General features: G+C 48.3%; 1 protein-coding gene across 1 annotated transcript; it reads left to right on the top strand.

Moving 5' to 3' along the window:
• Window positions 1-564: 564 nt before the first annotated feature.
• Window positions 565-2648, top strand: LOC135828543 (mitogen-activated protein kinase 8-like). The gene has a single exon (XM_065340984.1). It carries the CDS (start codon window positions 582-584, stop codon window positions 1635-1637), a length of 1056 nt encoding a protein of 351 aa, XP_065197056.1. The 5' UTR covers window positions 565-581; the 3' UTR covers window positions 1638-2648.
• The last annotated feature ends 10506 nt before the right edge of the window (window positions 2649-13154 follow it).

Raw genomic sequence — 13154 nt, 5'->3', positions numbered from 1 at the left:
AGTAGAATCAATGCGGAGCACAGCCCTAGACCTGCGAACACGGTGCATGTGCTCAGCAACAGTGCACGGCGAAAACAACTTACGTAACTCGACGGACTACACACTGTACTCCGCGAATTCATTCTGCAGCACTGTACATTGTACATTGTATATAGCATGCAGCCAGGGAGGCGTGTAGACAGACCACTTTCTTGTTGGTGCTCTTTCTCTCCGCCGACTTGACGTGCCACTGTTTCAGTGTTTGAATATATTATTGTATTGCACCAACTACGTGTAGTTACTTGACGTTGCACAGAGGAAGATGTACTTCTTCTAGCACGTCCTGTATTTATATGCGAGCTAATGGCCATACTAGTATTTAGTCTTCAGGTCCGTTAGCCGAGTGAGTGGGACAAGCAGACGTCTAATTACTCGCGTGTAGCACGTTTAGACTTGGTTCAGCTGCCATAGTTAGTTGTTGATTTGATGAGCAAGACGCTGACCGTATACCTTGAGCGCTTGCTTTCAACGACAACGTACAGCATACTAGCAGTGAACCATAACGTTCAGATTGTGTGGCTCGTTCCTTGGATACTATTGAGATGTCTCGCGGAGGAAGTGAAGCGTATTCGTTCTACAGTACAACTATCGGAGAAGAAACGTTCAACTTACCGCAGCGATATGAAAAGGCATCCTTGATTGCGAAAGGAGGACAAGCTGTTGTGGTGGAGGCCTGGGACAAACGGGAAAAGCAGAAGGTTGCCATCAAGAAGATTTGCAAGCCGTTCCAGGATGCCATCTCGGCTAAGAACACGTTCAGGGAGGTAGTTCTCATGCGCAACTTGCAGCATCGTCTGTGCATGGGCGTATTGGACATATTTACTTCGGCCTCAAACCTGAAAGAATTTAGCGATGTTTACCTGGTGATGCAGAAGATGGATTGTGACTTAAGTTCTAAAGTCGGCAATCACTTGGACCACTCTGATATTGTATCAATCCTGCGTGACATTCTTTGTGGAGTCCGTTATTTGCATGCCAGAAACGTCATTCACGGAGATCTAAAACCTCGCAATATTTTGATGAATAGCGACTACACGTTGAAGATTGCTGACTTCGGAATGTCGCTAGTAGATGACGGAGAGGGAAACGCGGGTGTAACCGGCGGGACCAGTGCCTATCTTGCTCCAGAAGTCGTCCAGAGCAGTCATTGCGGAAAAGGTGTGGATTCGTGGGCGATCGGATGCATCCTTTCGCGGCTTCTGGGACAGCAGAGACTGCACCAAGCTAAAGATCCTACTAACCAGCATATGATGACATCACAGGGTAGTGACGTAATGGAAACACCGGAAGATTGGATCCGCACTAATCAAGCTAAGGACCTTATATCCAAGATGCTTAAGATCAACCCTGACGAGCGCATCTCCATTGTACGCGCACTTCGCCATCCGTACGTCCGAAGACCGCGGAGCAGTAGTAAACCGCGTCGTTCCGCCCCGGACCAGTTTACGCACACAATGTTCTCGAAAGACCGAACTGTCGAGGAATGGAAACAGATCACATATCGCGAAATCCAGAACGAACAGGATCACGCTCGGCCCCTTTTTCTCAGTGGTGAGGTTGACGATATTGCTGTGGTTGCTGCTGGTAACCCTTTATAGTTAGGTTCCAGACCTCGCCTGCAAGAAGATAGTGGTGAAGAAAGACGACAAGAGCTCGACAAGCCATGGGGCCAACATGTTCTTGCCACTCACCCTGGATCCACGCTCAGCTATGGGCAAAGTGCATTCTCTGCAGTTGCAGTACTGTAATAGGGACCATGAATCTTGCCACTCTCTCTCTCTCTCTCTCTCTCTCTCTCTCTCTCTCTCTCTCTCTCTCTCTCTCTCTCTCTCTCTCCCTCTCGTTGCTGCTGATCGTGATAGGTATAGGCAGCTTGTTTATCAGTGTAGTTAGGGTTTTTTGGTTTTTTTTACACAACAGAACAACAAGGACAATCAAGTCTTATTTGCTGCTACTTTAAGTTTCGTGCTCAAGCAATCATCAGGCAAAATGAAACTTAAAGTAGCAGCAAACAAGCCTTGATTGTCCTTGTTGTTCTGTTGTGCATTACGCTCTGCTTTTGTGGTGTTGAGCACTGTCAGCACTCTGTGTACATCCTTCGGTGGGTTTTTTTATATTGCTGCCTTATGACACACATGCCGTCCCTACGACCAGAATGGTTATGAGGTATACATACATACAATAGGGAGAGAGCCTGATCGAGCCTGTGGCAAACAGCGCGAGGCGATTGAGATACAACGTACGTGATACTAAGCCCAATGTCAACATAAGCATAGGAGTGGATTTCGTAAGTCAGAAACATTTTGTTCTCAGCTAGTCCTTGCTGCTACTTTTTTTTGTACATCAATATTACTGAATATAATCATGAGGCGGGTCACACAAATCCATGCTGTTCCTGTCGCATCCCTGGTGATTACGGCTAGGCATAGGAAATGTGGGATCTCGCGGTTGTCTGCTTTTCTCACCATCGTGTCGTGCAATGATTATTATTATTATTTTTTTTTTTCCAAACTGGTTTATTATGTACTATTATGAGATGAAATAAAACAGGAAAGGGCACAGGCACTGATACGTGCAAGGGATAGCAATCAACCTTGCACATGAATTGAGCATGTGTTCTAAATACATGTAAATGCAAATGTAAAACAATAAAAAACAAAACACAAACAATGAGCAATAACTTCAGGACTGGGCACAAGTCCTAAACCAGTAAAAGGTGCAAGAGATAATAATCAACCTTGCGAGTTCGAGTCAAAGCATGCGGACTCACAACAAAGTGGCATCAACGTGAGCAAAGAGGAAGAAGAGAAAGGAAACAGCAAAACAAAATACAAAGACGGAGGATAAACGACAACAGAACCAAAACTGGCAAACAAACCTGTGACATCATCATGCACAGACACAAAAGACAAATTGAACCGAGTCAAACTGGCATGAGCGACTCATGCTGCAGGACATCGCTGGGGTGATGGCTGAAATTCACCTTCCTCCGACTACCACGCAACATCATGACGGAGTCACGGACTAGAGTGAAGCCAAGCTCACAGCGGATCCGTCCCATGAGGACGCTGTACGAGTCTCCGGTTGCCGCTGCCAGGCGAATGGCGAGACGTTTCAACACATTCCGGGCCTCACCGCCAGCTCCCCCGACAGAGGAGAACACCAACGGAGAGAAGCTGCCCCTCTCCACCCGCCGGACCCGCTCACCAGAAGCCGCTTTCTTCTGCTCCTCATGCCATCTGTAGGTCGCAGAGAGGGACTTAGTCATGTAAGAGGACGCGCAGGGATAGAAAACCCTTATGTCAAAAAATGCATCCTCTTGCATGGACCAGAGGCCCCTCCCCTTGACGTCCAGTCTGGCCTGAGGGTCAGTGTTGGCGGCCCTTGGAAGAGCTTCACCAGCAAGGGGTTGAAGAACAGGCTCCGTCTCCACGGCATTGCACACTCTGCCAAGAAGACCGGCAATGTAGTCCCAGACATGGTTGTGGCGGATGATGGGGAAGCCGCCACGTCTGCATATCATGGCATGGTCGGTGGTGAAAGGCACACCACATAAGCAGGTGTCAGGGATACCAAGAACAGGCCACCCGTGGCGTGCAGCAATAGCATCCTGGAATGACCTCCTGTCGAGGCTGAAGCCGTGTGCAGCGATGGGCAGGCACGATAGCCACGAGCTGGCACCGCGGTCGCAACTAGCCTCCAAGGAGCGCTGCTCATGGTCGCTGAGGTCTGCACTGATGGTGGCAGTAGTGTCGGACCACAGGGTACGGAGTTTGGCACAGCCCTGGAGCTTAGCATTGCGCACGGTGTCCTCGTCAGTGGCCAGCAGTAGGGACTGGCGCATGATGTTGGCCTGGAGCTCACTGGTGACTGCTACTGATGTGGCGTGCTGGAGTGGAGCGATAGACAGTGGGGGGGGGGGGGGGGACAGCAAACCAAGACCTCCAAGGCGAGGGGGCAGCGACAGCAGCTGGCGCAGTGGGGGAGATGGAGGAGCAACGCCTGTAACAGCTGGGATGAACTCCTGGGCGATGACAGACTCCAGAGCTTCAAAGTCAGCAATGTCATCAGGTGTGGTTCGCATAGCATACGTCCACCTATGACGCAGACCGTGTTCAAACGCGGCGAGGGAAGACTGGGGATCAGTCTTTGCAAACTCTGTGAGCACTGTAAGCTGGCTGCACCATTCCTCCAGTCTAGCTGAGAAATGCCGTCGCTGGAACTCCTCTGTGCCGATGGCAGCGCCGAGGTATGGCCGACCCTCTGCAGTGATCTTAATGCCTGTGCCGGAAAAGATCTCCTGGGCCTCTGGCAAGCTGGATGGCTTCACCACTAGCCATGTCTTGGCAGCATTCGGGTGATACCCAAAGTGGGGGCCAAGGTCTGTGAGTAAGTCCCGGCCACCAGTGGCGCACATTATGTTAACGTATGAGCTGATTTTTTAAGAACTTTGAAACTCCACTGTAGCCTTGTCATATTTTCAGTATACCCAACTCGCAACACACTAACAGTCCTTGCCTACACCACGTACAGTTGAAATTGTCCAAATGTTCACCCAGGAGGGCATCATCAGGGATATAGGAGAATGATACAAAGTTGGCTTTTATAAGACAGTACAAGAACAGTCACATACTTCACACTACATACTTCACACTACTACATGTAATCTGAAACACGTTACAAGCTAGCACTAAGACATAACGATGTAAGTGAGCATTTCATCAAGTGCAAAGTGGGCGTGAGACAGCCATGGTTGAGTTGATGTGTGTGTGTGTGGGGGGGGGGGGGGTTGGGAGCTTTTCATCAAGCCGTCCCACAGTGGAGTACATTTTGTCGTACTACTCAGCAATGCCGATGGCCCCCAAGCGCGCAGTAGCTAAGAACCAGTTTGGCAGGGCTATGAGGAACGCATCGACCGAAAAGGGAAGACAAGCCTGGATTGGGAAGATCTCTGCACTGCCGAAGGCAAATGATTACCCGGACAACGAAATAAGCCGCGCCATCAAGAATGCTGCTCGCTTCGCAAATGCAACACCCCGCCAGTGGAAGAAACCGGGCCAAGTCATCCTGAAGCTGCCGTTTATCAACGAAGCACTGTCCGCTCGGGTTTCTCGACGTGTGCGCCGGTTCAGTCCTTATGTTCGTATTGTGAGTAGTAGGGACCGAGCGGGTTCTGGCACAAAGTTGAACCCACTTGACCTTATGAATGGGCACTTGAACTTTGTGGTTATTAATTAAGTGGCCACTTGACCTTTTAATTGGATAAGCGGTAATGAAGTGGCCACTTGAGATGTGAAGTGGTTTTGAAGTGGCCCAGGTGTCATATTTAATTGGATTAATGACTAAGTGGTTCTCGGCAGGGAGCCTTCTCTTCCACCACGCAAGTACCTTGAGGCAACAGAGACCAGAAATCGACGACCAAAGGTGAACAGTGACAAGGTTTGGCGGCTATTGGCATGAATCACACTTCCCAGCACATGGCTGATCTACAGACTGGGTATCCACACCTTGTTGTTATCACAGCGAGTGTGGGATCTCAGAATCGACATCTCGAATGGATAGCCACACCTGACTTGAGAGCTTGAGAAGATTAACACACTCCATACTTGACTCTTAACCCCCTCCCCTCTCACCACACAACCTTTTGACGACCTTTGACGCCCATCGCCGGAGGCGATGATAGCAATGCTACGGCAGAAGCCATAGCAACTTGTGCTGGGATTACACCATTCAACAGCTTGCAAGGCTGAAGAATTGACCGTCACTATTCAGCCTGGTCTACACCATACAGCTATTTGGAGTGACATTTTCTGGCCAGTGAATCCCTATTTTTGGTCTTTTCATTTTTTTTTTCCCGCACACACATCACACCACATACTCCGGCATGCACTGGCTGTTGGTAACCACCCAGGAGAATGAAAGAAAAGTCAGGAAGAGTCTGAGAAAGAGAAGAAAGACGTGTGTGACCATAATCGTCGGGAATCGAACCCGCAATCTATCGATTGGAAATCGCTGCACATACCACTGCACCATATGGGACACACACAAACACACACAAACACACACACACACACACACACACACACACACACGCATAACCCCCCCCCCCCCCCCCACACATACACACACATCAACTCAACCATGGCTGTCTCACGCCCACTTTGCACTTGATGAAATGCTCACTTACATCGTTATGTCTTAGTGCTAGCTTATAACGTGTTTCAGATTACATGTAGTAGTGTGAAGTATGTAGTGTGAAGTATGCAGTGTGAAGTATGTAGTGTGAAGTATGTTACTATTCCTGTACTGTCTTATAAAAGCCAACTTTGTATCATTCTTCTCCTATATCCCTGATGATGCCCTCCTGGGTGAAAATTTGGACAATTTCAACTGTACGTGGTGTAGCCAAGGACTGTTAGTGTGTTGCGAGTTGGGTATACTGAAAATATGAGCTGACTATTTAGTAATTAACTGATGGTGTTAGTGGACAGCACAGCGTAACTTGTAGTTCCTTGGTCCTTTCTATTTTGTATGAATTAATCTTTGGCTCTCCATCTGAATCCATTCCTGCACACCTGATGAGCCGTCTTTATCTATACGGCGAAACGATCGTTGTGTGAAACGACTGCTTGTTACCGCTGCTAAATTGTCCATCTAAATTGGCATAGTCGAAGTACAGTGCTGTTTTACTGAGGCGTTCGGTTTTTTCGTGATTCTTGTTCGCATGGCTTCCACTATTATTGATCTTGGCATCTTTTGAGCCACACAAGTTGTGTGGAATGTTGCTTTGCGTCCTTGAATCGTGGTTTGACCGTATTGTCCAAAGGGCTCGCCAGTATCGTCATCGACATGCATGAACATCCGCCAACGTCCTTCACAGCTGAGACTTTCAGCTCATGCGTATCTTGGTTGCGCTCACCTTCCCCTCCTTACGTTATATCTATAACTTAGAACCTTCCAAGTTGGAAGGCTGTTGGAGTACGCATCCGAGATGTGCTCGAGCTGTTAGCCAGTTAGTTGTAGAACGTCAGTACCGTCGGTCAGTGTCGTGCAATGTTATCGCATAAGCTGATTGTTTAGTAACTGGTGGTGTTAGTGGACAGTATAGCGTAACTTGTAGTTCCTTGGTCCTTTCTCTTTTGTATAAATCAATCCTTGGCTCTCCATCCGAGTCCATAATGGTCTTCGTGGTTGCTATACTCGTCCAACCGATGTCACCCTCAGGTTGTGCGTGCTTCCCCTAGCTGCATCTCATGTTTGGCATTAAGTGGTCTTTGTAAAAAAAATAAAAAAATAAAATAAACCCTCACCCTGCGAATAATGGTTGGTTGGTTTATTTTTTATTCGCGCGACAAACGGGAACTAGGCCCAATGATATAAAGGCGAATGGATGAGCCGCATTTAGAAAAGAGACGACAGAAATTAGAAAAGTACGAAAGAAAAAGTATCTGACAGAGGAGTCAAGTGGGTATCAGGGGTGACAGGGTGGTCGAGGAGAGCTAGGGGCGGGCTAGTCTGAGCAACAATATGGTAGGCAACGTATGGCTTATGCTAAACTTTGTCTGTCTTCCTATTGTCCGAACATCATCGGGCAGCAGGTTCCAGAGTGCAGATTCTGCGACGGACGGCCAAGAAGCGCCAGAGCGAGTGGAGGATGGCTGACTGAGCAGACCACTGGACCTATGATGACGGGTTATCCTGCCAGCAGATCTGACGAACAGTACAGACAACGTGGCACTAGCTTTCCCGTGAAGGCACCTCCAGCTCCAGACAAACACTAGTAGCTTGCGCTTGCTGAGTTCGCCTATCCGGTACAAGCCGTGCTGCACCAGCAGGGGATGCACGGTTGTGTAGGGTGGGTGGCCGTCGATAGCTCGGATAGCCCTGTTCGGTAGCAGACCCAGGCGATCAAGCTGGCCACCAAGGAGCGCGGGGAAGAAGGCGTTACTGCCATAGACTATGTCAGGGATGACAACAGCCTGGACGAAGAGACGCCGTGCAGATCGGGACAGGGATCTACGGGCTCGCCACAGCGCGCCAATCTTACGGGTAGTCTTGCTGACAATTCGGTCGACTTGAGCATCCCATGAAAGCTTACTATCAAGTACAACACCGAGGTAAGTGGTAGTCGATGCTGTTGGAACGGCTACTCCACGACACTGGACAGCCTGTCGGTGAGGAAGAAAGGTCACAGCTCGGCTTTTGGTATAGTTGAGGACAAGGCCTCTCGCCTGTAGCCAAACAGCTAGGTTGGTGACTGCCATCGTAAGCGTAGCAGAGACAGCCCCAACAGAACTCTGCGAGGAATACAATGCTATGTCGTCCGCAAAATGGATGCTGGGTACAGGGTGCAGGACGGAGGGGACGTCGTGTGTGTAAATGGAAAATAGAACAGGACCTAGCACAGATCCGTGTGGTACACCACACATGCAGGGGTGGTCAGGCTCACAGTTGGCCCAATGCAGACCATTCTGCTCTCGCGCAGTTAGGTAGCTGGCAAACCAGGTGAGGGCCGATTTACCCGCCGCCGATCCGCACACACTGACGTCAAACAGATCGACAATGAGCTGTGTGTGGCGGACTTCGTCGAATGCTTTGGACATGTCCGACGTGTATAGTGCGGTCACATTTCCCTTGTCCTTGGCAGCGATGAGACTGTCAGTGAGAAGGCAGAGGACATCCTCAGTGGAGTGGTGCTGACGGTAGGCAAATTGGGTAGTAGGGAGGCACTGGTGGGTTCGAAGGCGGCGGACAAGTTGGCGTTGCACGATTTTCTCAAGGAGTTTAGAGATGATGGGGAGTAAAGAAACAGGTCGATAATTATTGGGGAGGGAGGGGTCGCCGGATTTATACAGAGGCACGACTGAAGCCTGTTTGAACGCTGAGGGCACTACACCAGTCCGGAGCGAAGCACAGAATAAAACGGCAAGGGAGTACGCCAGAACATCAGCACACTGAAGTTCCTTCAAAATGGATCCCGGAATTCCGTCACTGTCAGTTGCTTTCGCAGCATCAGCTCATCTCTCCCGTAGCTACACCTCTCCTTCCATCATGACCAAATATTACGTATACCTCTTCAGCGGCAAGTTTATTAAAATTATTAGAGCAATCATCCATAGCCTGCAGTGCACAGTCATGGCTGCTAAAAACCAGAGGTCATGACTTCGTAACTTGCATGCAAAATGTACATGTACGCGGAGTTTTGCAGACTACCCGTCACTATCTCGTCCTCCCCAGGATACCTGAAAAAGGCTGATTCACTCGCATCTTCTGCTACATGTACTGTAGCAACGTGGGAAAGAACTTTGAAGAAGACGAGTTCGAGCATACAATAATGTACATCTTGCCATGATTTCTACCCTGCTCTTCATTGAAAACACTATCTGCATGACCTCCGAACCCTTTACCATGCAGACCACTATCACTGATCAGGTGCATTGTACACAATTGTGTAGCCCACATACTAGAACGGTGGTACAGTCATGTAGTTATGCTCCTACCTCCGAAAGGATGCAAAATGATGCTCCAAATTTTCAACCGCCAAATTATGCCGGCATAACCCGCCGGTGCCTAGAACTTCTAAACAAAAGAACCATCGCAGAGTGATGGGATCGGATTCCATTGAGCTGCACTGTGGTACTGTACAAGGAGTCTAGACAAGGGATCAAGGTTCTTGATTTTCAGTGCAAGACCGTGCTACAGTAATTGGCAGTGGAGCCATCGAAAATTGAAGAAAATGAAGAAACAAAACAAGCCAACATTTCCGATGTTGAGCCAATAGTAATATGTGAAGTGAAAAGGACCTGTAATAATTTTAGTAAAGAAAAAGGACCAAGAAATTACAAGTAACGCTATAATGTCCACTAACACCACCAGTTACTAAACAATCAGCTCATGCGATTACATTGCACGACCCTGACCGACAGTACTGACGTTCTACAATTAACGACGATGTGCTAGAGCTGTTAGCCAGTTAGTTGTAGAACGTCAGTACCGTCGGTCAGTGTCGTGCAATGTTATCGCATGAGCTGATTGTTTAGTAGCTGGTGGTGTTAGTGGACATTGTAGCGTAACTTGTAGTTTCTTGGTCCTTTTTCTTTACTATAAATTTAACCTTGGCTCTCCATCCGAGTCCATTGTTGCACACCTGATGAGCCGTCCTTACCTATACCGCGAAACGATCGTCGTGTGAAACTGCTGCTTGTTACCGCTGCTTATTGTCCATCTAAATTGGCATAGTCGAAGTACAGTGCAGTTTTACGAAGGCATTCGGTTTTGCATGATTCTTATTCGCATAGCTTCCCCCTTTTATTGATCTTCGCATCTTTGAGCTACACAAGTTGTGTGGAATGTTGCTTTGCGTTCTTGAATCGTGGTTTGACCGTATTGTCCAATGGTCATGTCAGTATCGTCGTCGACCTACATGACCATCCGCCAACGTCCCTCACAGCTGAGACAGTTGGCTCGTGCTTGTCTTGGTTGCGCTCACCTTCCCCTCCTCATGTTATTTCTATAACTTAGAACCTTCCAAGTAGGAAGGCTGTTGGAGTGCGCATCCAAGATGTGCTAGAGCTGTTAGCCAGTTAGTTGCAGAACGTCAGTACCGTCGGTCAGTGTCGTGCAATGTTATCGCATGAGCTGATTGTTTAGTAACTGGTGGTGTTAGTGGACATTATAGCGTAACTTGTAGTTTATTGGTCCTTTTTCTTAACTATAATATATTTCATTTATCCTTGGCTCTCCATCCGAGTCCGGACCTATAATAGCTACTAGTCATGACTAACAGTCCACCAAGGTGACGAGATAATATTATACAGTCAAATGGCCTACTAAGCCAGGCAAACCGTAGCCGCCGCGGTCAGCGGAGATTTTCTGTTGCTGGTGCTCTGCTGTGGAACGCTCTCCCTGGTGAGGTCCGCACAATTACCCGGCTACCTGAGTTTAAGCATGCATGTGTACCATACGCCTGTAGGGAGTAGTTCGAGTTGCTGCTGATCGCTCTGCTCTCCCTCCCCGTGCAGTTTAGTAACCCGCACGTAGTATCACAGATACATCGTATTCTCTCCCCCCCCCCCCGTTTACCCGCAGTTATTAGTATCCTATTCTCTTACTATGTGCTTCCATAGGTTTTACTATGTTCTTCCATAGCCACTTCTAGGCTAAGCCTTCGCCGTCATTTTATTGGGTCCTCATCCCGTTTGAATGTGCGAAGTGAAATAAAAACCAACCAACCAAGATAGTGCGACAACGAGGCACACAACTGACAAGGATATTGAGTCATTCGACGACCTGACACCTACGTGCAGCTCCAACATATCTACGAAGCGCAAACCAACAACCTTTCAACTAATACTTGGAAGTAGGGAGTAGTACAATACCTACTAGTACTACTCCCTACTTGGAAGGCTCAGGTGCGGAAGGGTCCAAGGAGGGGAAGGGATGCGCCACGAAGATGTGCGCGAGCTATGTCCCTCGGCAACAAAGAATGTCGAACGACGAACGTTACGGGATGATGATGATGACGAGACTAGTAAGACCACTGTACTGGACAAAGCGGTCTAACTACAAGTCGAAAACGCAAGGCAACAGACCACCCAACTAATTTGGGAGGCTCAAAGGTACTGTATGTAAAACTACAGCCATAAAGGAGGGAAGCCAGGTCGTCGAATGTCTCAATATCCTTGTTTTTTGTTTTTTAATTTTTTAATACGAAACTCTACTATATTCCCGAATATGCGCGAGAAGTGGTGCATGGCGGGGCCAGGCTGCTCTGCCGACCTCAAAGGTCTCGGCGTCTACGCAGACAAAGCGCGCCATAATGCAGTAAAACCATGAGGAGGGGAGGAAGAGGGGAAATGAATAATAGTGAGAAACAAGGACAATGGGTAGATGGTCGTGAGAGAAGCAGAGTAAAAGATAACGTCACATTGTGGTAAGGGGGGGGGGGAGGATGCTAATGAGGCGCTGGTCTAAACCGTTTCATAGGGCGTCGGTGGCTGCTTGCCAGTTCAGGTGCAGCAGATACTTGTTGCATTTTTCCTTGAAGGATTGGAGCTGTCTGGGTTGCGGCCGTGCTGGTAGAATGGTCGCTTGTCAGTTTTGTGCCTCGTTGTCGCACTATCTGACTGTAAATTATCTCGTTACCTTGGTGGACTGTTAGTCATAACTAGTAACTTCAATTTAGATCCTTTTCTCTTTAAATTAAATTACAAACCAATCTTTGGTAAAAAATAATAAATAAGAAGAAGGATAACGTGTTACGAGTTATGACTAACTAGTTAACTGTGCACCAACGTAACCAGATCATGCCATCAGCGAGTGCAACAAAAATGGCACAAAACTGACACAGGAGTGCTGAGAAATTCAGCGACATCTACCTGTACATGTAGAGGTGTCCGGTCGCTGAATGTCGCAGTCCTCCTTTCAGTTTTGTGCCATTTTGTCGCACTCGCTGACGCATGATCTGGTTACGTTGGTGGACAGTTAGTCATAACTCGTAACATTTTGTCCTTCTCTTTTTTTTTACCACGATTAAATTGGCGCGACATCCGAGTTCAACTAAGCCAATCTTCCCATACATTTTACAGCGCGTGCAAGGACCTGTCATCCGCAGGTTTGTGTGTGCGATGTGGGCACACTGCACTGGCGCAGACTCTGACTCAGTCTGTAGTAGACGTCTGCGTTATCACTTTTTAGTCTTCGTATCATTTCTGGAGGTGTCTGTCGATCTGACGACTTCTGAGAACTGCCCGTCCACGTCGGGTCGCGAAAAGCGTGGAAGATCCGAAATGCATGGGCACAGCGTGCGGCCTATCAAGACTCGAGTCAAGACAGGCAAACGTCAACATGCCATACCTAAGTCCTTTCATGGAGATGCTAGTCGCTAGCACGCATCCACCGTGCATCCACCTACAGTACATAGTCATGTAGATTGTAGTGCACTCAGCTCAAGAGGTGGCGTTACCGACAACTGCTCGCCAACATATTGCCATACGCTGCTACTACTACTAGTAGTAGTACTGAGCACTGAGGTCTGCCGTTGCGAATATGCGCACACTGTCCACAAGGCCGTACTTACCCATCGTGTAGTTGTCAATCGAGAAGTACTTTTGTTC

This window comes from Sycon ciliatum, chromosome 12, assembly GCF_964019385.1.
Source record: "Sycon ciliatum chromosome 12, ocSycCili1.1, whole genome shotgun sequence".
Classification (NCBI taxonomy): Eukaryota; Metazoa; Porifera; class Calcarea; order Leucosolenida; family Sycettidae; genus Sycon; species Sycon ciliatum.
Note: the sequence above shows the minus strand (reverse complement) of the source record. Positions and strands in the feature narration are given on the sequence as shown.

What these genes read in the sequence shown, in the direction of transcription:
- LOC135828543 (XM_065340984.1), top strand. Translation starts at nt 582, where the DNA reads ATGTCTCGCGGAGGAAGTGAAGCGTATTCGTTCTACAGTACAACTATC.